Below are 25,649 nucleotides of genomic sequence, written 5' to 3'. Positions count from 1 at the left end.
CCAGTAAGATACATTGCGTTCACTTTTAAATGGTAACAAGTGATAGAAAACAGCCCTGTGGTCCAGTCTCTTTTTCTCTTTCCTTCCAATAGTATCCACATATTCACTGTATTCCAGTTACAGAAATTATCTAAACGTGTCCGACGATAGTGAAGTTATTTTGTGTCATTAACAGTGTCTCTGGGCTATTACAAGTTCACCTTCTTTAATGAGATTTACCATATATATATATTAAATCCAACAATTTTGATGCACCAATCAATTAGATTCGGTTACAATGTATATCGGGTGCTGATCCATATAGCTGTGAGTAGTTCCGCTTTCAATAAATATATAGTATCCAACCAGATCGCAACACCTTGATAAAACGTAGCATTTATTGTTGCTATTAAAACATTCAAATGTGCACTCCCATTTCCAGCATTATTTCAACTTATCTGTACAAAGTCCAGCATTTTTAAGTCCAGCGATATCGCCACATATTCAGGCTGGACTTAAAAATGCTGGACTTTGGTGTTGCGATCTGGTTGTATACTATATATATATATATATATATATATATATATATATATATATATATATATATATATATATATATATATATATATATATATATATATATATATATAAATATATATATACATAATATAGGTATAGGACCTGTTATCCAGAATCCTAGGGACCTGGGGTTTTCCAGATAAGGGGTATTTCTGTAATTTGGATCTCCATACTAAAAAATAATTGAAACCTTAAACAAACCCAATAGGATGGTTTTGTCTGCCATACCTGTATGTAACACTGCAACTAGACTAAGGAACCTAAAAAAAAGTTTCTTTCCATTTTTTTCTATACTATCCTGTTCATTTATAAAGAAGCCTGCAAGGGAGATGCTGAGCGATACAGTTCACCTGATGGAATGCTGTAGGCTTTACATCCGTTATTTATGTCATTTCTGGCACTTTCTGCTTTAACAGGGAACCCCTCTTCTCAACAAAGATAACACCGTAGTCCTCACGTTTTAGTACACTGTTGATGTGACAAATTTTCATTTTTGCAATACTACACCAAATTTTAACTTTCACCCTTTAGTAAATATGCCCCAATATGAGGGATTGCAACAGAAAATACATTAGGTTCTTGGGACCAAGCAAACAATGGCCAGAACATGCTGAGATTTGTACCAGGCTTTTTTTTAAAAGTTACTAGTAAACTGGTATCCACATGCAGATGACCCACTGACAAGTTCTCATGCCCACTGCACCAGCTCTGTATTTTTTTATGTTTAAATAAAATAGCTTTGATTATCTTTTGGGTGCTTTCATTGTTGGATTGGGTGTGTGACAGTCATTGCTTCAATATGATTAATTACAATTAGGGATGCACCGAATCCACAATTTTATGATTCGGCTGAACCCACAATCCAAACAAATCCAAAACCTAATTTGCATATGTAAAATAGGGAAACAAGTGGGAAAGAGAACTACGCATGCAGTGCATGGCTAAAAAAAAATTTGACTTCCTTGTTTGTGTGATGAAAAGTCAAGTGATTTTTTTGATTCCGATTCAGCTTGGGCAGGCACTTGGATTCGGTCTAATCTGAATCCTTCTGAAAAAGGCAGCATCTTGGCTGAATCCTAACTGAATCCTGGATGCGGTGCATCCCTGATTACAATAGCTGATTTGTTGGCATTATTAAAGTTAATGGAAAGTGAAAAGATTGGATTCCGGCAACCAGTGACCTTCTACTGCTTCTGGTAACTTTAAGAAGTTGGAAATTTGGCTCTATTAGTGCAGAAGAGTGCAATTCCGTCTTCCATCTTCCAAGTCTTCAATCTTCTTGGTAAGGGAATGCCATTTTTGGAGCATGAGCAGTTGGAACACTCCGGTATTCGTACCAACAAGCGGCAAAAAGTTCCATGAATTGCCTAAGGGAAGGAAGAGGATCCGAAGAAGACCGAAGACCTGGCTGTAGCTGTGCTACTGTGCATAAATAAGTGAGCATGCTGTCCAGGGGACTTTCTGGAATAATGCACTATAAGGGTGGGAAGCAGGGAGGGGGGACTATCTAGGGTAGTAGATTGGGGTTAGTTCTCCTTAAATGCACAATGGTCTGTAAAAGCTAAAAATATGTAGCATAAGTAGAATATCTAGTGTTTGGCTGAAGATTTTACCTCATTGCAGCCTGCCAGTAGTTATATTTCCCCAGTCTAATGCAGTTAGAAATTGTTTCTGGGGCCCTGTGGCAAAGGTGCAAGTCAAAGGATGCATGTCTTACTTGGAGTGGGCAGGGTTAGATAGAAAGTAGGTGGGGTTTTAAAATAATGGACTGTGGCCAAAAAGCCAGGTGCTTTTTTTTGTTCATTGGGGTCCCATTTTAATTGATGAGAAGGCCCACTGCCTAGGAGTACAAGGTAACTAGGAGGGGGGCCCTACTAACTTAGTAATATGGGGCCCATGATTGCTAATGGTGGTGGCCATGCATCTCCCAAAACTGTGGGGCACCAAGGCAAATGATTTACATCACAGTTCTAGTCTTCCAATTTAATGAACTAGCCATGCCATGAGAATAAGGAACTTGTCATTCTACAATATTAGTCTCCAGAAGCAGATATAGAAAACTGTGACCTTGATGGATCTCTAAGCTTAACTGGAGCAATAACCACATTCTTGGCCAGTCTTCAGCCATTCTGTTAGGAAATCATCAACCATGGACTTCCAAGTTAGCGTAGCCTTTGACATTGTTTTTAATGGGAAACCAACATGTTCCCTATTGTTTTAAGTGGCATTCAGTCAGTATAGTTAAGAAACATTTACAAACACGTTTGCTATATAGTATTGCAGATTACAGCTCATCAATGGCAGTTGTTATGCTAGCAATGAAGCAAGTAAATAACCTGCTATTGTTTTGCTTTTGTATGGGTTTTTTTGGGAGGGTTATTGTTTGTCTTTTTAACTTGTTTTATTTTTTGCTAGAAATACACAAGGTAGTATGCTATACCTTATGGCCACAATGCAATGGCTTAGTACAGTATGCTGGTTGTTCCATAATCATGTCAAAGAGCTACTTCAAGGGAAAAGATATAAGAACTATTTCTCTCATCATCTAGCACTTTATCATAGGAGAGGTGATTAATTGCTGAAAAGAGACAAGATGATAAATTGCTCAAAGACTAGTGGATTTATCACTGCTCTGTGATAACACTGCTGTTCCTTTTGCATCTGGGGAATCCAGTTGGTTGCACTAAAAATATTTTTTACTGAAAGTAAGAATGGTGGAGACAGGTCGCGAGTTTCTTTTGCTCCATTCTCTGTCTTTTGTGTCTGAAAAACTTAAAACACATACATTTGTACTACTAAACAAGTATATGTATTACATGCGGATATTCCTTTTGTCTCCATGAGAACAGAAAAGAGAGGGAGAGAGAGAGTAAGGCATTTTCATTATAAATGATCCTTTGCCTTTATGAACTCAACAACTGATTTGCTTTCAGGAAGGCTCCTTTCTCACTGCTTTTTCACTCATCCCAAGAAGGCTGGAATGTGACGGGGGAAAGGGAGGAGAAGTAAATCAGCGCGTAGAGCAATTCTCCAGATGCAACAGATTTTTCTTTTCTTTGTTTTTTTTCCATGGGAGATGATTTAGGACAATTTTGAAATTGTAAGCCCTTCTGTGGTAACATTTTCAGAACTGTTTTAGAACAATTTGCTGCTCCGTATGCAAATCTACTCTGACGTCATTACCCACTGTAAGTAGAAGATGTGTGTTTATTAACTACATGCATCTTGCAAAGTGCAGGGGCTGCTAATGAGTCGCAACTTATTCAAATATAGAATTAGTATTTTATTTTTAACTCAAACAATGTATTTTTCCTATTATAGGAAAACGAAAATCCCAAAATGAATACTTAAGCAACAGATACAGATAGTTTACATCATAGTAAATGGAATATTAAAGAATTTTACGAAACCGGAATAAATATTTAAGTAAATATTATCCTTTTACATCTTTTCCCTTGAGCCAACATTTTATTATATGCTCCCTCAGAGATCACCTGACCAGAAATACTGCAGCTCTAACTGTAACAGGAAGAAGTGTGGGAGCAAAAGACAGTTAATTGGCTCATGTGACCTAACATGTATAGTTTGTTTGTGTGCACCGTGAATCATACGATCCCAGGGGGTGGCCCTTATTTTTTAAAATGGCAATTTTCTATTTATGATTACCCAATGTCACATACTACTAAAAAAGTATATTATTATGAAAATGGTTTATTTACATGAAGCAGGGTTTTACACATGAGCTAGTGTATGCAATATATTTTTATTGAGACCTACATTGTTCAAGGGGTATAGTTTTCCTTTAATCTTAGGGTTGTAAAATATATGCAGCATTTCCAATGACTTTTTGTATGTCTCAGGAGTCTCATAGAGTGCTGTTAACTGGGCTTCTTTTTTAACTTGAACTGTTTCAGTATGTTTATTGCCTCTAGTGTATGCATTTGCCATCCCCGGCTACCACTGCACTTTCTTGTTACGCTGCAAGGAAATTCCATCTGACATGAATTGCACTCTGCACTTAGTTAAGGAGGAGAGGTTATTTTCTATGTAATTCCTCTAGACAGCGTTTTATAATCAAACAAAAAAAAAAAAGAAAAAACCGCCAACCACAACAGCTATTGCTTATAGCAGTGACAGAATATCAAGGCATTGTATGGAACATGAAAGGACATAATAGGGAAGGCATGGCACATGTGCCAAGGGGCATACAGAGAAACGGCAACTATAAAAGGGACTGGTAATTGGCAGTTCATATGTATAAAGCTATTCAATTATACACTTAGGGGCTCATTTGCTAAACCAGGCAGTAGCACTGTGTGCTCTAATTGCATCCATGAGCACCTAATACACATATCCCTGGCACATAACACTAGTGTGGAGCAGCTGCACCATTAGTGCAGGGAATGCTCATTGGATACAGCAACTTAGGCTTGTTCATGCATAAAATTGTGTTTTTAGCATTCTTTGCCAAACAAGGAGTCATCCACATTTATAAAAATGTGAATAAAATAGTAAGAAAAGGTAAAAAGGTACAACTTGCATGTGATCAAAATGTATCACCTGAACATAAACATAGTTTAAATACACAACATGGCCAACGTATCCTGACAACCAGTTCCAGACTGTCTCTGCAAACTGTGTCAGCATGAGAACTACTTGGTGGGAGAATGTTTTGGTTTTTTTCTATGGTGAAGCCGCCACCTGAATGCAGGCCCGGACTGGCAATCTGTGAGTTCTGGCAAATGCCAGAAGGGCTGCTGTAAAATCTCATAGACAGTCACAGGCTTGTGGGAGACTGGTTGGGCCTCTGTGTACTTGAAATGCCAGGGCCTATTTTGAGTCCCAGTCCAGAACTGAAACATATCATTGCCATATGAAATCCAAGCATTAATTGGAGTGGTGGATTTTGGAGCAATAAAAATGTATCGTGTGATGAATTATTGGGCTTCACCAACTGGTAGTCTGATGGACTCTGCTAGAAATGCTGCCTGCACAAATGCCATATGCACACTGCTGAATAAAAAGTTTGGTGAAGCAGGAATTATGGGCTGGGGTGGGTTTCATTGCTTGGGGTACATTCCCTTGGTCCAGTGAATGGAACCTTAACGCTAAAAGGTGCAGTGACATTCTTGACCATTATGTCAGGTTTTATGCCCTTTTTCCGTTCCTGCTTGCCCTTTCTCATTTAGGTAGGTGGTTCGTGGGTGGTAGACACTAAGCCCATGTAGAAAAGAATACACACAGCATCACTCCCAGGCCTTATAGTCAGCTATAACCAAATTAATTTATACATGTTTTGTCACAGCAAACCTTGAAAATCCATGGAGCTTGGTTACCTTCAGGTACCATCAAGTACACGGCCCTGTTTCATTGCTACAAAGAAAATCATTTCTAAAAACTAGAATTATTTCCTTCAAATGGACTCTATGGGAGATGAACGTCTTTTAATTCGGAGCTTTCTCCATAACAGGTTTCCGGATAATGGATGTATAAGATCTGTGTATAAATGATCCTATTTTTGAACAAACTTCCAAAACCCTTTTCTATTATTAATTTCTTTATGCACTTTTTTTCAACTGAAGAGTATCTTGGATACTTGTGGTGATTTTAGAAAACATTTTGAAATGTAAAAATAAAATTTCCATAAAAAAATAAAAATGAACTAAGGGGGCTATTTACTAAAGTCCGAATGCCAAAAATTTGTGTTTTGTTACTATAAAATCCGAATTTTTAGTGGGGAAAAACCCTCAAATTTTTGGAATTTATTATATCCTGAGAATGGAAAAAGTCAGATCCGAAAATCCGGCATCTCAGACCCGCGAGGCTGCAAGTTAATGAGAGAAGTCCCTAATGTATTTTGATCTGCACTGGGTTTCGTGCAATAATACGAAGATTTCGTGCTTCTCAGGCAAAAATCCCAAAAATCTGTACGATTAGTTTTTATTCACTATTTTTTTATGGGTTTTTCCCGCACAGAAATTTTTTTGGAAAATGTATTGATAAATAAGGGGGAAAACCCATGCATTTGGTCGGAGTATTTTTTTTAGAAAATAATGAGAAATATTCGGACTTTGATAAATGGGCCTCCCCAACTTAATTCTAAGCAACTTCCCAACACACTTAAATTAAAAATGATCAATGGCTTTAAAGTTGCTATAAATGTAATTGCAACTAAATGCAGTAATTCTTTGTCCCTGCTGGTTCTGATTCTTGAAACAAAGTAGCAGAAGCCAGTTTGACTCACACAATGTGTTGCATGCTTCTTTACAAATCTGTTAATCATCTGGCTTTTGCTACTTTCATTCAAGATATACACAGAATATAAAGGGACTGGCAAACCTTATTTTAATAGGAAGTACGTTAACGCTTACATATATATATAGTTGTTTAGAATGGCATTGTTTTCATTAAGCCAAAAATATGGGGGTTCCACTTAAAACTGATTTTTCCTGTCTTGCAAAACAAAAAAATTTAAATGAATGAGCATAATGTATATTTAGACCTTGGAATTTTAGTGCTTAATACATTTGTTTATTTTTTTTTTTTACAAAGTTTTTACAAAGTTTTAAGAAACAACGAATTCTAAACAGTTTGGACACGGATTTATAAAAAAAATGTTTAAATACAAAAAATAAAGTGTGTTAGAAGTTTTTATAACCAAAACAAAATGACAGTTTCATTTACATGGCCCATGAAATGTTTGCTGTGTGCTCTTTGGCTTTCATTCGCAATACTGCAATACTGGAGGATCTCCTTTCAAACTCTGGTTTCGCTTCAAAAGAATGTCCGTTTGCAGAGCCCGATAATAAGGATTCGGTGAAGAAGTTATTTAGGGGCATGTGGCTGAATTGGTTCTGATGATTTGTAAAACCTGTGTATGGAGAGTCGGTCCTGGAGGAGTGGGAGTATGGTGTCATACAAGAGGAAGGTTCTCGGGGTAACATACAAGAGGTCACTACTGATCCTCCACTTGGATTTCCTGCCCACAAGTTGTTCTGAATCTGAAAGGAAGATATAAAAAATAACGTTTAGAATGGATTTTCCTGCTTTCATGAGTTTGTGTATTTTATACTCGTTACCAAGCAGGACTGTGTTATTTGAAGATAACGATCGTCTACCTCAGAAAATATTTGGATACAAATACACAGAATAAACAGCTATGAACACAGAATAAAATGATGAAACCAAAATTTTATTGGGGGTCCTAGAGTGGTTTTAGGGGGTTTTAGGGGCTGTTGCAGTGCTTCACCTGTGGCAAGCCCAAAGCTTTACCTGCTGTTGCTAAAAAGAGTTAGTCACCTTTAAATTAACTTTAAGTATGATGTAGAGAGTGATATTCTGAGACAATTTGCAATTGGTTTTCATTTGTTTCTTGTTTGTGGTTTTTGAGTTATTTTGTTTTTTATTCCACAGCTTTCCAGTTTGCAGTTTCCATAATCTGGTTGTTAGGGTCCTAATTACCCTAGCAAACATGCATTGATTAAAATAAAGGACTGGAAAATGACTAGGAAAGGCCTAAATAGAAAGAGGAGTAATAAAAAGTAGCAATAACAATACAAGTGTAGCCTTACACAGCATTTGTTTTTGAGATGAAGTCAGTGACCCCTATTTGAAATCTGAAGTCAAATTAAAAAGGCAAACAATTGAAAAACTATAAAGAAAAATGAAGTCCAATTGAAAAGGTGCTTAGAATAACATACTTAAAGGTGGACCACGCCTTTAAAACGATGACCAAAATATCCTAATGTGATAAATCTCTAATGCTTACTGGCCTTTAGTCCACATAAATTCATTGAAGGTTGGTATAGCTAAACATACCTTGGCTGCTATTATTTTGGGACTACCATTCAGTTCAATAAAAAACATTTAATATTTGCTTTATTATATAATGATTTGCTTTAAGTCACAGTTTTAAAGTATGATGTACGTTTTAAAGTTCCTTATGTACTGGACAAATGTCCTGGAGGCGGAAACACCACCTTAAATTATATTGCGTTTTCTTTTTATTTGTTGCTGGGCCCCTTGCTAATGGCTTGGTTTGTACATTGGCCTATTAATTGTGCTGTTGTGCCTGGATATATGTTTCATGATACATGCCACGATAGTGCAATATCCCACAGCCAAAAGCTCTATGTTACTCAGTTCCCTAGACTTATCTTTAGAGATTCAGCAGGATTGGTGTGAGAAACAGCATGGCAGCTCTATGTCTTTGACTAATAAAATAATTATCAAGGATTTTGTTTAATATCTCAACATATAGGAGCATTTTGTACTAAAACCAAATTAGATTAGGGATAGGGAACACAGATATATTCAGGCCCGGACTGGCAATCTGTGTGTTTGGGCAAATGCAGATGGGCCGCTTGCTTTAAAATGTAAATGGGTGGCTCACCTAGAAATGCAAATGAGGTCTGTATTTAATATGTAAATGAGCCACTCACTTTAGAAATGTAAATGAGCTGTTGCATGAGGCAGGCTAGTCACTTCAAGTATGCCACACTTTGGCCCTATGACACACATGGTAATTAAATGGTGCATAGTCTAGCTGGGGCACACAAAGAAACATTTAGAATATACTGTAAGTATAGGGCCACTAATCCATCTGATAGAATAGTTGTGATAGAAACTAGGGTGAGATATTTTTTGCAAGGGCCAGTTCCAGCAAATAGGGTGTATAATATTGCTGGGGATTATATGGTAATGGTCACTTAAAATATCTATTAATAAACACTAGTTCTAGTTAATCTTGAGGTTGGAAATATATATCATGCTTTGCATGCGCCTGAATAGATGGACTCCTTTGATACTTTTGCCAGGGCTGCTTTTTCCTCCCAGTCTGGCCCTGGATATATTGGTCACAATATATATATATTTACACACAGCATATACTACCAAATATATAGCATGGTTGCATGGAGTATTGATTTTGCTGGGGACAAAAAGAGATGTCATGCTATTGGCCCTTTTCAGGATTATATAATAAATGTAAATGTATTATCTGACTGGCAGTATATATTTATCACTTGGATGCCAGTACCAATATACATAAAACTAGCAGCTGTACGACATATACAGTACATCAGATCTGCTAGATTGTCTTACTTTTCGCCCCTTATTATACGCTGAAAATGGCTGCCCAAAAATGCATATACCGGTATGGGATCTGTTATCCGGGAAAACGGTTATCCAGAAAGCTCAGAACTCCCATACACTCCATCTTATCCTAATAATCCAGATTTTTTTTAATAGTTTCCTTTTACTCTGTAATAATAAAACAGTAGCTTGTACTTGATCCCAACTAAGATATAATTAATCCTCATTGGAAGCAAAACTAGTCTATTTTTATTTCATGTTTAAATTATTCTTTAAAAAAAGAGACCGTTATCTGGAAAACCCCAGGGCCAGGGCATTCTGGATAACAGGTCCCATACCTGTGCTTATTAATATTTCTTGATGTTACAGTTGATTCCTTGCATGTGAAAATAATGACAATGGTAAGGTATAAGTGCCAGCACATTTGATAAAATAACTAGCATGACTTAAAATACCAGCATATGTGGTTTAGTGGAACAGCTTAAAAAAAGTTACTATAGTATTCCACTCCTTAATGCAATGCTAAATATAGACATTAATGACAAAAGTGATTTGTCAAAGCAAATAAAAATGGAGCAAGAAAGAGACAAAGAAAACATGTAACACATTCACCATAAAGTCTTTGAAGCATAGGAAAAGTTTGCCCTGCATTTAAAGGGGGAAATGAAGGAAAGACATTTAAATGGTCAGAGAAATGAAACCAGATGTACTGGCTGGGGAAAGTTATTGCAAGAAATCCGTTTCCACTGTAGGCAAAAGCTCACCAAATCTCTCCCCAAATATATGATTCAATTGCTGTAAACGTTAAATCATCCTTTTGGTTCCTGGGATTTTTGGAGGGGTTCTAGGAATCTACTCACACTCTACTTTTATTCTGAAGAACAAAAAAACGTGGATGCCCATTCTTGTATAGTAACATTCTATTTCTATTATACATTTTCTGTGTTGGTTCTTATTTTCTCTGCCCAATAGTATGCAGAGACATCTAGTTGACTCCAGAGAGTTGTTGCAATAACAATAATCATAATAATATAGAAGGGGGAGGTAGATTAATACAAGAATAATATAGTGTGGAAATGAGTAAAAGAACAGGAATGAGGAAGTAAAAAAAAAAAGAAATGAGAATAAAATAGCCATGGAGAGCTTTGTACCAAGTAGGGCTTTCATCAGAAACCAATGCTTTCAACTAAAATTTGGGGTTCCCTGTTCCAGGAGTAAATTTTGGATTTCAGGGTTCACAGTTTGGCCCATACAAAATATTTAAGAGCTTTGTATAATGATCCTATTTATTTGTGCAAGTTAGGATCAAGTACAAGGTACTGTTTTATTAGTACAGTGTACAGAGAAAAGGGAAATGGTTTTGCTTTCTGCTAAGACAAATTTTGAATCCTAAATTGTCATCCTTTACCTGTGGATAACTGTCTGCCCTTGGTAGTACAGATATATCGTAGGTAGCAGCGAAGTGGCTCTTAGCTTGCTGTATCTGTCCATAACGTTCTCGCTTTCTCCACTTGGCTCTGCGATTTTGGAACCAGACCTGGCAAGAAAACCAACAGAATGCTATCAAAATGGAATCTGAAATAAACCTCAAATGCAGATCAATCATATCTCTTTGCATGTTCACTAAAATGAAAAGTCCAAGGTGCAAAAAAAATCCTATATCAGCATATCAAGTAATTCTCAAATTCAGCTGAACAGCCATAAAGACTTAGGGGCCACATCTTCTGTAAATTTTAGTGTTGTTTTAACTGTTGTTCGAACCTTTAATGATGCCTTTTTATTGTATTGGGGAAATTTCCTAGTCTTCTAAAAACAGAATGAGAAACTGAAAATATCTTGGATGTCACTGTCCCTATTAATTCCATTCTTGGGAAAATGAGGTTAAGAAAGAGATAACAGAAAGTTATCTGTCACTTAAGACCTTGTTGACAGGAATATCTTTCCTGGACAAACTCAGTCTGTTTGGATCACCCGAACTGTGTGAAAAAATGTGAATTAAGAGCAACTTGGGCCCAGTTCTTTTCTCAGGACATGGACTCATCTAGTCCCACTCATGCCTTTTAGACTACCACCTACCCTACCAAATAATAGTTTTAGGGTCTGCCAAACGGCAGATTCGGGGAGATTATTTGCCAGGAGACAAATCTTCTCTTTTTCATGGCGACTAATCTCCCCGATCTGCCTTCCCCTGCCTTCCACTGGCTAAAATGGAAATTGCCTGGGGGCAGGCAATTGGAGCGCTTCGTTTTCCGAAGTCGCCCGAAGTTTCCTCGTGAGGCAATTACGAGTGCCTGCCCCCAGGCAGATCGAGGAGATTAGTCGCCGCAAAGAAGAGGAGATTTGTTGCCTGGTGACGAATCTTCCCAAATCTGCCCATGTGGCCAGACCCTTATAGTAGCCTTGGGCCCCCAAGATTCAATTGCCCATGTCAGCCTCCAAAGCATTTATATTATTATATGCCTGTTTACATTGTGCAAAAAGGGGATTACTATTTTAATTATGGACATATTCTACAGAACTTTACAGAGATTAAATAATAAGAGGAACCTTCCCTTTAAATGTTTCCTACATACAAACGAAGCATACAAGTGAAAATGTCTACTGTCATATTTAGGGGGTTATTTACTAAACTTCGGTCGGGGTTTTTTGGAGCAAAACTCTAATTTTCTCAGACCTGCCAAGGTTGTGTATAATTCAATGGCAGAGGCCCCGATTCTATTGGTCTGTGCTGGAATTAGCCAGAAAATCCAACCTTTTCGGGCTTTTCAGCAAAGATCCTAAAAATTATGGCTTTTCAGGGAAAAAACTCATAGAAAAATTGTACAATTCAGGTTTTCGCTTGATTTTATCGAGTTTTTACCCAAACCAATTAAATCAAGCTTTTTTAATAATAAATTAGTTCAAATTGGGTATTAGAGTTTGGTTGTGGTTCTTTCTATTTAAAAAATGAGATAAATACGGATTTTAGTAAATAACCCTCCCCATTTTAACTTTTGGTGTGCTCCATGAGGCCTGCACATACATACAATAGCCCTCAGTTGTCTACATAACATGAAGCTGAGACTGTTCAACTGCTTGGGCTTGCTGCCACTCCATCCTACCCTTCTACTTCACTGAAGTGAAAAGCCCTTGCACAGTGTCTGACAAGATGCCTGTGTGTAATTTTTATTTTGGAATGAATAATAAAAAGAGCTTTATCCTTCACTAACCGCAGAAAAACAATTCTTATGTTATAAGATTTTTTGAGGTTTACTTCCTTCTTAATTGCTAACATTTTCAGAAATATAAAAAACAGTCCCGAATTAACAGAGAAAAACAACTGAAAATTCAAAAATGATTTCTTTCTTTGATATATGCATTTTTTAAATATTTGCCTTTGCTTTGAAGTTGAATGATTTTGATGAACATTATACTTAATCCACAACATGTTTTCTGAATACCAGCAGTCTGTAGGAGAGGTTTAGAGTGTTCATCTTCATTATCATGGCTATTATATACAAAAAGGAAATTGAATGGAAGCACAATAAATTGGGTCACAGAGATTCAGTTTCCGCCTAGACTCGTACTGAACTTCCAACCATTACAGCTTTTAATAACCTCTTTGTTTGGTCTTTAGTCTTCAGCTCAAAAGACTATTATACCAAAATATAATCTGCCACAAAACAGAAATATTTTTCCCATTTACTGATAAAGTATCCTTAACTTTATAATCATGGAAAATAGGAAAAATATCATGAAGATATGCCTTTATTAATTTGGTCCATGATACTGGTACACCCTATCACCAATTTGAACTAAAAACTTTTTATCCATATGTAAAATCTTTTCCAGGAGGCAGTATCTACTAAGTTAATACAAAAAAGAAATACAGTTAAGGTTGAAAGGTTGGCTTCTATTCCTCATCTGCTGATTCACGGTGCCTTGGCAGACAGACAAACTGACCGATATCCATGCTACACAGATATTGGTCAGACAGTATACACATACTGAAATTCATATGAAACTTGAGTATAATTTTATATGGCCAGCTTTACACAGCAATACTGCAGAATTCTCAGCAACTGAGTGCTTGAATATCACAACTAACTACGAGTGTTGGACTGGGATGCCAGGGACCCCACCAGAAAACCTTAGATCATAGGCCTATGATCATAACTCTTCCCTCCGCTTCTCACTCAACCTCTTTATTCTCCTTGTCTCTTTTCTTTACATACAGTAATCTATTCCCCTTTGTATTTAGCCTGTTGGTTCCCATACAGAAACAGGGAATGACCATGAAATAGGCCTCTGATAGATGTCTATGGAGATTACAAGGTCTGTGCACAGATACCAAAAACCACTAAAGAGAACCAAACCCAATTCCAACCTTTATTTGCATTGCATTTTAACCTACAAACAAACCTGCATCATCTTTCATCAATAGTTTGACATCGTCATTTGTCACATTTTGCGATAGATTTGGCTCTGGAGTTTGCCTGAATCCTGGGTTATATTTATTATTAATATTAGTACTGCAAGCTTGAATAGAATGTATTGTGAATACTGTATTTCAGTGAGTCTTGGGGTGCTGAGGCTTTAGCAGCAGAATGTAGAATTGAGAGTAAAGGACTAAAGGGTAGCTATATCCTGAAATGGAACATTAGTTGTGGGATGTGATAATCAACTAAGGTAATTTGGAACTCATATCTGTTTGATTAATAGGTGATAAAACATTATAACCTAAAGTTGCAAACTAATGTAAGAACAGTAGAACAGTCACTCAGGATTCTGATCTGTATACAAAAAGCAGCCTGTAGTCTTGTACTTTTATACACAACGTTTGGCAACTTATAATATTCTTAAATTGTATAAAAATTAGCTCTATACCTATAGCATGTACAGAATTGTATATATATATATATATATATATATATATATATATATATATATATATATATATATATATCAATAATGAATTATGATCTGTATACAAACAGCAGCCTGATGTCTTGTGCTTGTGTATAGAAATGTTGGCAATTTCTAATAGCTTAAATAATACAAAAGGAGCATTGTTATCTAATCATGTACAGAATTGTGTATATATATATATATATATATATATATATATATATATATATATATATATATATATACATATATATATATAAATATATATATATATATATATATATCTCATTAATGACAGTATTGATGAGTATTATGCTGTCATGTTCCTCAGAGATATGATATACTAAGCAGGCTGTATTTGAACACATTGTTTTAATGCTGTTGCATGAAAGGGGATGCTTAACTCGTGGGGTGTACAGGCTTTGAATCATATAAAAATAAGCTTATGGGGCATTATCTACTACACTTCACTCCAACTACTCCATCCCGCAATTTCCTGTTACATGAAACCCAAGCTTTGTCAATATATCTGGAACAGCAAAGCCTACAGATAAAAAGAAACCTGCCTAGGTTTCACATTTTCATGATTGAATAAGGCACACATAATCAGTGACAGGTACAAAGAGTCTACCGTGGCCCTGAAAATATCACCAATAATATATTAAAACAAATGCACGAAATGCATTATTTACACTTTGCAAGACAATATATATTGTCAAAAGATGAACTACAGCTCCCGTCATTCTCAGCTAGACTTCCCAGTTAGATAAGCAGTTCGTTGAGGAATAATGAAGTAATAGTTCCCTGCTATTGCTGTTTGTCCGAATGAAATACCCCACTGGCATTTGTACTTGCAATTTATCAGTTATGTTTTCATGCATACTGGACATATGCCACACAGGCACCCAGACAACCATTATTACTGGAAACAGATTTAACCCTTAGGTAATTTAAACAAGAACAGAGCACCTGTGTCAGGGTTAAGGCTCAATGCCTCAAGCTGGCCAGATGGTCTGATATTCTGCAATATGACCAACACAAAGCCCACCCAACTGCACCGATTTAACTGCCCATGAGACAGACTACCAGGCAGCTTTATGGAAGTACGGACCCATACAGTTCCTAGTCAGCCTATCACGACATACACGAGTCGACAGGGACAAGAGTCTACAATCACCCACAGGTAGAGTGATTGATTACATAAAAAAAAATTCAGTGGTTTGAAAGTTATTTGTAAAGGCAATTGCTTTTGAAAGCAGTGTTTGTCTATCCCTTACTATTCTTTGCATGGTTTCTCCTCACTCTTGAATCTATACAGCAGAATCAAGCTCTCCTTCATCCAAGACTCATCTACTGTTATTACGAGGCCTGTGAAGAAGCATGCAAGGCATTGTGGGAACAGAAAACTTGACTAGAGGAAAGCTGACCCTTGCTACATTTGTCGACAGTCAGGAAACGCCATGAGGAAGACAGAAACTGTTTTTATTAACCATAATATTTACAAATAACTATAAACTGTTAATTAACATGTAAAATTAAATTTTCTTTCATTGTGCAATTTTTGTTTATTTATTTATTTTTGTCGGAGTGGAATTCCCCTTTAATGATAGAGAAAATGCCAAAAAGGTCACACGGGGCAGTTTGGTCCATATTTAATCCAACGGGAGAGCAAACAGGTTTCTGAAAAGATTTATTTCTGCTTTCAGACAGGTTGGTAAATCGATTTACTGCTACCAAGAGACAATAAATGTCGCCCTGCTGAAATATATGTCTAGAAATAAAAGAAAGGAAAATATGAGCTTGGTCGGGTCTTCAACATGTCTGTGAGTGGAAAAAATATATATATTTCCTGTGGTCTCCCCAGGGCTCCCAAATAGCATTGTTAGGAGAACTTCGTAATGAGACTCTTTCATAGGGAAACCCAAAGGCCTTGACAAGCTTCTTTAAATGGGTGCCAATTACCATTCTGATGGGAAGCAGGGAAAGCAACTAGTGAGATAAATTGGATTCAGCTTTCTTTCTCCATATGCAGGCAACTGTAAGTTGCAGAAGGAACAGGCAGTTCTACATAGTCCTTGCAAGAAATGTCTGCTGTTATGGAATACTATTTGGGTCACGTTTACTGAACATTGTAAAATTCGCAATTAAATAAATAAAAAAAATACATACATATACAGTATTATCAGTGGTGTATTACTTGCCATAAATTTTTTCCTAGCAAATAAATAAATAAATGTTCCTAGGCATGGAAGTTTGAGTAATAAGGTTTGTAACTAGGTGAATTCTACACCATTGTTGTCCCACAGACCAGAGCCAGCCCTCATAGGGTTTCTTTGACCCCCGGCAATTTCCATTGGCTCTACAGTCTATTGAACATGACATCATCCTCCTATTACTGTTATTAGCATACTGGATATTTTGGTCACAATGCAGAGAAAGTTGGCCAGAACTGCTCTGCACCACAATGCAACAAACACTGGACCAAAAAATAGGGAATTTATTTACATGTACACCCCCCCTCCCAAAAAAAATTTATATCAACCTTAACAAGTCCTATGACCTTCAGCCCCCTTTGCCCTTTGATGTGCCTGGTATTTTTCCTTATTTTATATTTGCCAGTGTTTTGCACAAAGACATTCCTTTTACATGACAGCAATTCCAGAATCTACAGTATAATATGAAAACATACGACATCATCAGTCTATGGGATATAGAAATCCATTCCACATGTGGGATTCTCTGCTCTAAACTTCACAGCAGAATTGTCTGTACCTTATTCTTAAAGAACCACAGCTTTATATGAATACACTCTCTGCCTCCCTGCATTTGATACAGGGTGGCCACTGCACTAACACCAATGGAAATTTATTTGGGAGCATAAATACATGTATAGTCTCTGCATCTGATGAGAAAAGGATTTCCTTGAAGCCTTCAATGCCTTCTGTCACTGTACATCATACCCCTGAGTGGTTGCATTAAATAAGCCATTCATAAGCAAGGCCATGGCCAGCAATAGAATCGTCACATGACACTGGAGCTCAGCCAATGAGACACCGCACTGGGCATCCAATCACAAGACTCTATATGTGTGCCTCCTTATGAAAAGCACTCTGTACTCTTGTTTTCTTTTGGTAAAGCAATGTGACTGTATTAGCAACAGTTTAAAGAAGAGTTTTTCATACTGGATTCAAGTTTCCCTGTGTGATACATTAAAGTGGACCTGTCACCCAGACACAAAAATCTGTATAATAAAAGTCCTTTTCAAATTAAACATGAAATCCAATTTCTATTTTTTATTTAAGCATTCATAGCTGTTGTGAGCTCATTTAAAAATCTCAGCTGTCAATCAAATATTGTCTGCCCCTCCTCTATGCCCGTGGCATAGAGGCGGGGCAGACAATTACTTTCACTTTCAATTCAGCACTTCTTAGATGTCACTGCTCTCCCCACATTCCCCCGTTCTCTTTACCATATAATTGTGTGGTCAGGACATGAGGGTGGACATCGGGTCCCCCATTCTGGTGCACAAACAAGATTCTGAGATGATACAAGACTTGTCTTAATAACAGTGTCCACAAAATGGCTCCTGCCTGCTTTCTATCATTTTGAAATCCCAGACTGAAGGAAACAAGATTCAAATAATTTATATAGTGTAGTTAAAGTTCATTTTCCTTGACTAATCTAATAAAATAGGATTTTGAATAATTTTTTTGGGTGACGGGTCCCCTTTAACAGATCAGCCTGTGCTTCCTGCACAAATAACCCAGTTGGACTTCAGGTTTGTTCAGCCCACCTATTGTTTTAAGCCTCCACTATAGACACCAGTCCCACCGTTTTCGGAACCCTGGTCTGGAGAACAAATATAATTTTTTTTGTAAATAGATTGTCTTTTGTAAATAGATTGTTTGTCTGTTATCCTACCAGCTGTGTGCCCAGACAGCATGCAGAATGACACGTATCACAGAGGAACATAGATTGGGACAAACACTGATGCAAATGATGTATAATGTCTGTAAAGTGCTGCAGAATATGTTGGTGTTATTTAAATAAAGAAGAACCAATGGTGCTGGCAATCAGCTACATGACAGTTAATGCCACAGATTCTATAGTCTACTGCAGGTTAGTAAGTAAAAGGCATCTATAAGAGCAGGCTCGGCCTCTACATTCACTTGGTAATGTGAAAAAGGCAGACATTGAACTGATAATTGTGCAGTATTTTAGTTGCATAATTGAGCAGAAATAGATACTGTATGAGTCTAAACAGACACCTACTTACTTACAATATAACTACTTGCATATTAGATACAATGTACATTATGCATGCAATAACATTAAACGCTATACATAAAAATTGTCAATTTGTACACACCATTTTAGCCTAAGTGTAATAAAAATGGCTATTTAAAAATACGCCATAAAATGTAGTAATGCTTCTGCCCAATTATATCTATAATTTATCCCATTTCTGTGATATTGCAAAATTGAAGAGTTAATTAACAAAGGTGGTGCCCGGTGTAGCTGGCAGAATCCGCTAAATACTGATGAGGTAAGCATTAATGAATTCACTATAATTATTTAAGATGCATTTAAAATATCATTCATGTTCCATTTTCTACTTGAAACAGGGACAAATAAAAGTGAATACGTTTACCAGAAATATTTAGGGTTCAGTTCACTAAAGGTCAGCATTTCACCTTATCTAAAGGTTATTATATAATTTTTTTAAAAATGAGAAAATGTCTGTTGATCCACTTTTTAATGAAAGCCATTTCCCCTGACCTACTCGTACATTTTGGTGGTAAATTTGGATATTCGCCATATCGCTGCTTGTTTAACACTTCAAATTCTGTGTTACTATCATCTGTAGGTTCACAACACACCATTCACAGAACTTTTGGTGTTCATATCGCAGAGAATGGAAATTACTTTTAAAAGGGTCTCTGTTCACTATACAGTATATATTTTCCCTTAGTGAAATGGACAATGTTTTTTTTAAAGTAAACATTATTACCCATATGAAAATACTGGCCATTATGCAGTGTCACCACTAATGAAATTGAACACATTGTTTGTTACGTTACAATTCGAGTGAATTTGCTACAGAGTTTGTCGCTGCTCCTTAGGCCCTTGTTATAGGCGGAAAGCAGATAAAAGAAGTGCCATTTTGTGTCTGTGAGGGAAGCATCTAATACTCCCCATAAAACAGCCCAGCATTATTAATAACAGCAATAGCATGAATAATGGTTCACTAAAGGAATGCCTGCTCTCCGAGGAACCACATACTATGCTTGCCCTTAATAATATTTCCTTTGACCAAATCTAAGCCTCCCCTGGCTGCTTCTAATGCATTTCATTTGCCTCCTGATCCCACTGAAGCTCAGGGAGATTCATATGGCGGAACTGAATGCACTAGCTGTTCTGCCTGTCGCTCACACTGACACACATAAGGAAGTCATGGCAGAATCCATATTATCTACAGATAAGTGTGTAAAGTAAAGCTGTATGTGTGAGACTACAAATATAGGGGCATGTTTACTAACATTAGAGATACATATTTGGATTCTGGAAACATTTGTGGAAATGCTACCCATGGCAACCAATCAGCAATTCGATTTAAACGGCTACCTATGAGTTAAAAAAACAAAACAAAAGCAAAGATCTGATTGGTTGCTATGGGCAACATCTCCAGAAATCTCTCCAGATATTTATCTCTAATGTTAGTAAACATAGTCAGCAGTCTACACAACGGACTCAGTGTTAACAGACCCGGAATTTAATTAATAGCACACAGTGTGATTAGAGACGGGTATCAGCCTTTTATATTTGGCGCCAAACGAAAGCATTCATTGGCTTTTTATAGATAGACTAGTACATTAGCGTATCGGAGGGGGATCGTTTCGAAGTGAACTATGTTCCACGGCGTTGGTTCAGCCCTTCCCATTGTGTTGTGAGGCCACTGTACGCTTTGGATTCGGGAGAAAAGAGCAGCGGTGATAAAAATAGAACTAGACGTCCCCCTAGTTATGTGATAGAACAGTCCGTTTAGTTTACAGTTTGCGCTTGGATCTGCCTAACTCAAATGAATGTGTGGTAGTGAGTGAGTGCGTGTCAGTGACAGGGTCGGGAAGAGAGTGTGAGAGAACAGACAGTAGTGATAGTAGTGCACAACATACACCTCTGTGGGGAGACATATGTGCAGCTGTTGCATAGTATTATAATGATTCTTGTACCCACCTGTACTCTGGCCTCGGTGAGCTCGGTTCTGAGCGCCAGCTGCTCCCTGACATACACATCAGGGTAATGGGTCTTCTGGAACACCTTCTCGAGCTCCTCCAGCTGCAGGCTGGTGAATGTGGTGCGGTGCCTCCTCTTCTTGCTGCTCGACACGTTGCTGTCACATTTATCCCCCAGCTCGTCCAGTTCCACTTTGTCCGCCATTGACTTCCCCGGGGAGACCGCCAGGCTGCAACACGTTTCCATGGACCTCCCCAGCTCTGTGTGAACCGTCTGTCCTTCCACCTTGGCTAGGCCGTAGTTCGCTGGGGGGAGAGGAAGGTGCCGTTAGATATAGGGATACAAGGACATTTTGCGCCTGCAAATGATCTATATAGGAATTAGCACCACAGACTGTAACTGGCATTTAGTATCCCCACTTACTGGCAGCTGCACCGAGACAGCAATAAACTGTGCAGAGTGAAAGGAAAACTGCTTCTATAACGACACTACTCTGCTAACCCCTTGCTGCTGATTCCTTTATCAAAGACAAAACTGCCTGTTTAATAAGCTGTCCTCACACTGACACTCAGTGCATTGCTGTATGTATTCTATAGAGGTAGCAGTTACTATACGCTTATTTGGAGTGGACCAAAGTTCGACCAACTCCAAATCTAATTAGCCGTATTTTTTTAGTAATGCCAGATAACAGGGTTTCTTTTAAGAAATGCGATTCAGCATCATTTAATGGACGAAAGCCCTGTCATAAGGGGTTTATATATATATATATATATATATACATAGAGCAGATAAGCAGCTCTTAGCAGCCAATTCCCTGTAGAATAGGTTTTAATTATAAAATCGAATACATTAGCAAAGGCCACAAACAAATAGATGCTTTGCACAGGCCCATTAGAACTGATTTATTTGTATGGACTCCATAGGCTTCTGTTCTTAGGTAAAAAGGTCCAGTTTGCAGTGTTATATAGTCATAAATGTCCAGCTACAATGGTTCCTTAAGAACATATATATATAGAGAGAGATATATATATATATATATATATATATATATATATATATATATATATATATATATATATATATATATACAATATATATATATATATATACACACACACACATATATATATATATATATATATATATGTGTGTGTGTGTGTGTATATATATATATATATATACAGTAAAGAATGGACCCGCACTCCAATGTTCTTAGTGAAAAAGATGATGTGTTTTATTCACAATGCATATCCAACGTTTCGGTCCACGCTGGGACCTTTCTCAAGGAGAAAGGTCCCAGCGTGGACCGAAACGTTGGATATGCATTGTGAATAAAACACATCATCTTTTTCACTAAGAACATTTTAGTGCGGGTCCATTCTTTACTACATATGCATAAAACTTGACCAACGCACCCATCATCTAAAAAATCCGGTAAGAGTGCGCTCACCACAATTGACTTTATATATATATATACATACACATATATATATATATATACACACATATATATATATACACACATAGATAGATAGATAGATAGATAGATAGATAGATAGATAGATAGATAGATAGATATTATATATATATTCAATAAAACACACCAAAGATCCCTTTGCTAGTATGTAAAGTGTTTTACCCTTAGATTCTAAGCATATATATATATATATATATATATATATATATATATATATATATATATATATATATACTTAGAATCTAAGGAATATATATATATATATATATATATATTCATCATGAGCATTAGGATAAATTGAAACGGGCAAATTAAAATGGAATCATTGTAGTGTAGTGTGCTAATTAATAAATATCCTGGATGTAGGGTTTCAATCGTAAAGATCATGTTAGCAGTTTCTGTATTATAAACAGCACAGTGGGCAAATGCCATGTTGGCTGGTTTCTTAGTACATTTTTAGTTATCTGTGTTTCTTAGCACATTCCCAATTAATAATGTGTCAGATTCTCAATCTCAATCATTAGTGATGATGTATTAGTACATTTCCAGTTAGCAGTGCTTAATGTAGTGAGGCCCAGTTTGTATTGTTTCATGGTAAAAGCCCGGTTAGCAGCGTTTATTAGTAAACGTTTGACATGAAATTGTAATAACAGTAACTGTGACGTTACTAAATCGACTTTTAAAATAAGTTTTCGGGCACAAATGTCATGTACAATAATATGGCCACTCAGTTTTTATTGGCACTTGGTACCTGCTCCATGAATCTGGGGAAGAAGACGACAGGAGAGATTAGCAGAGTGATTTTTATATCAGGTGTAATATGCACTGTATTCAGGGCGCCCCATAACCAAGTGCCATGCAGCACAAACTCAAGATTTCTCAGCTGGGCGCTCTGTACTGCTGTTTTTGTAGCTGCACACACAGGCAATCTTGTGTATTCGTTTACTGATCTAATGCGAATGCGATACTGTTGGGTTTGAGACACCGGCAATTCTGCTCTCGGCGATCAGCAGCTAGCTGTCAAATATCAGCGATATATCTATAACTCCGCAGCCTTGCTGGCAAGCCTGGGATTTGTAGTTTTCCAAAGCAGCGAATCTGTCCTCACACCCTTCCCCCTTGCAGCTCTGTACTGAAAATGTTAATGTTATAAATCTTGGATTTATTGGCCTGTAATGGGAATGTATTTCTACTGATGTTCTTTTCTATGTGCAGGGAGACAGCTGGGGAATCTACAAACAATTATCATTTATCATGTTCAGCAGTTAGAACTAAAGCCACACGGTGCACATGATAGATAGATACTGGATGGGTGATAGATAAAAATAGATGATAGATAGATAGATAGATAGATAGATAGATAGATTAGATAGATAGATAGATAGATAGATAGATAGATAGATAGATAGATAGATAGATAGATAGATAGTCAGACAGACAGACAGACAGACAGATAGATAGATAGAAGGAGATAATAATAGATAGATAATAGATAGATGATAGATAGATAGATAGATAGATAGATAGATAGATAGATAGATATAATAATAGATAGATAGATAGATAGATAGATAGATAGATAGAAGAAGTTAATAATAGATAGATGATAGATAGATAGATAGATAGATAGATAGATAGATAGATGATAGATAGATAGATAGATAGATAGATAGATAGATAGATAGATGATAGATAGATAGATAGATAGATAGATAGATAGAAGAAGTTAATAATAGATAGATGATAGATAGATGATAGATAGATGATAGATGATAGATAGATGATAAATAGATAGATAGATAGATAGATAGATAGATAGATAGATAGATAGAGTATATATCTATGTATTTATTATCTGTCACCCTACGACTCTGGAGGGAAATATCCAGGCTAGAATCTCCCCTAGTCGTACCAAGTGGTTAATAGTACAGTAAAAGCAGTCGTTGGAATGTGTCTGAGACTCTGAGGAAAGATTACATTGATATAAAGCACTGCGTATCTTGACAGCGCTATATAAATAAATGATGATGATGATATTTCCAGTCAAATAACTTTTGCGACTGGGTTTGGAGGCTAACACTTCAGTCACTAGTAAATGTAGAAATGCGCTGGATTGTCCCGTGGGTAGAGGCCTGTGAGTGGGCCAGAGGACTATGAAGGGAAGAAGAAAGAAGTTCTTACCGTTGTTCTCCTGGCAGGGGGATGCCCTCTCCATCCTCACATGGTGCTCGGCTCTGTGGATAGCACTGAAGGCCTGCTGAACGCATTTACTTGCTGCTGCTGCTGCTGCGGCTACTGCCGGGCTCTTGCTGTAAAACGACTCAGTGTCCATGGAGTCCATTACATGCTCCAGTGTGCCCGCTGCCCCCATGTAGAAATCACCGGCTTTGCTCGGCTGGTTCTTCAGGGAAAACTTGTCAGTGAGAAAGTCCATCATGAATGAGTTCAGTCCTACAGAGTGAAAGTGTGGAAGCGCCGGCTGGGACAGACTAGGGGGCTGCTCGTCCGCTCAGCCTGATCATTTGTCCTTGTCTGCAAGGGGGAGCACAGGGTGCTCTTATACTATGGGACTCAGCAGGACCCCCCCAAGCAGCCTCCCATCACTAATGAATATGGAAGCAGCCTCCTGACTCCGCCCACACCCCCCAATTTAAACAAGGGGATGATTCAGGACTGCTGTTCCCTCAGGCACGCAGGAAAAAATATCAAATAGGGCAATAAAGGTATTCTGCAAAAACCTTCCTTATTGCTATATTTATTCTGCTTTTATTGGCAGGGGGAGGAGGTCACTAAACTTTCCCTCTTCACTTTCCCTTGTCTCACATTTTAGGACATTTCACATTAGAATTGATTTGATTTCAGTGTTAGGCGTTTATGTAGTTGAGTAATAATCGCTGCCAAATCAACCCAAGGGCGCGTTTTAATTCATCTTTTTATTCTCTTTAATTTTCAGATAGGTAAGTGTGAAAAAGAAGTGAATTTCGCCTCCAAGGAGCAGTTAAATAAAGTGCTGGGGGATTAGGAAGGTTCAGGGGCATCCAATCCATTTAAAGGGTCACAAGGAAGCGCTTTGAATCGATCGCAGACAATAAAGCGTTTGTTAGGGGTCACGATTTGAAACATATTTAGAGAAAGTCATATGGCAAATCATTTCTCCTGCAGCTCTGGTGGCACTGGGACATTGCAATGGACACGCCGGGTAAAGAAATCTCTATTTCCCGTAAGATGGTTTGTTAGGGGGACCCCTGTGCATAATGGGCGGCTCGACCTGGGGGTGTCACGTGTTCTAGGCACTTTAATTCGTGGAATATACAAAATACAGATATAACTCTAATGGAATGGCTACAAACAACATAAATAACATTAATGCGACTGTTTATTATAATAATAATAATAATAA

The 25,649-nt window shown here is 37.3% G+C and overlaps 1 protein-coding gene across 1 annotated transcript; it reads right to left on the bottom strand.

Annotated features, from left to right (window-relative positions):
• Positions 1-7,070: 7,070 nt before the first annotated feature.
• On the bottom strand, positions 7,071-24,779 carry alx1.L (ALX homeobox 1 L homeolog). Its single transcript, NM_001085647.1, is given in 4 exon segments — positions 7,071-7,559; positions 11,060-11,188; positions 20,773-21,077; positions 24,431-24,779. Coding segments are annotated over 4 exon segments (1,008 nt in total). The 5' UTR covers positions 24,684-24,779; the 3' UTR covers positions 7,071-7,238.
• Between the last annotated feature and the right edge of the window lie 870 nt (positions 24,780-25,649).

This window comes from Xenopus laevis, chromosome 3L (genome assembly GCF_017654675.1).
Source record: "Xenopus laevis strain J_2021 chromosome 3L, Xenopus_laevis_v10.1, whole genome shotgun sequence".
Taxonomy (NCBI): Eukaryota; Metazoa; Chordata; class Amphibia; order Anura; family Pipidae; genus Xenopus; species Xenopus laevis.
This window is presented reverse-complemented; position numbering and strand designations above follow the sequence as displayed.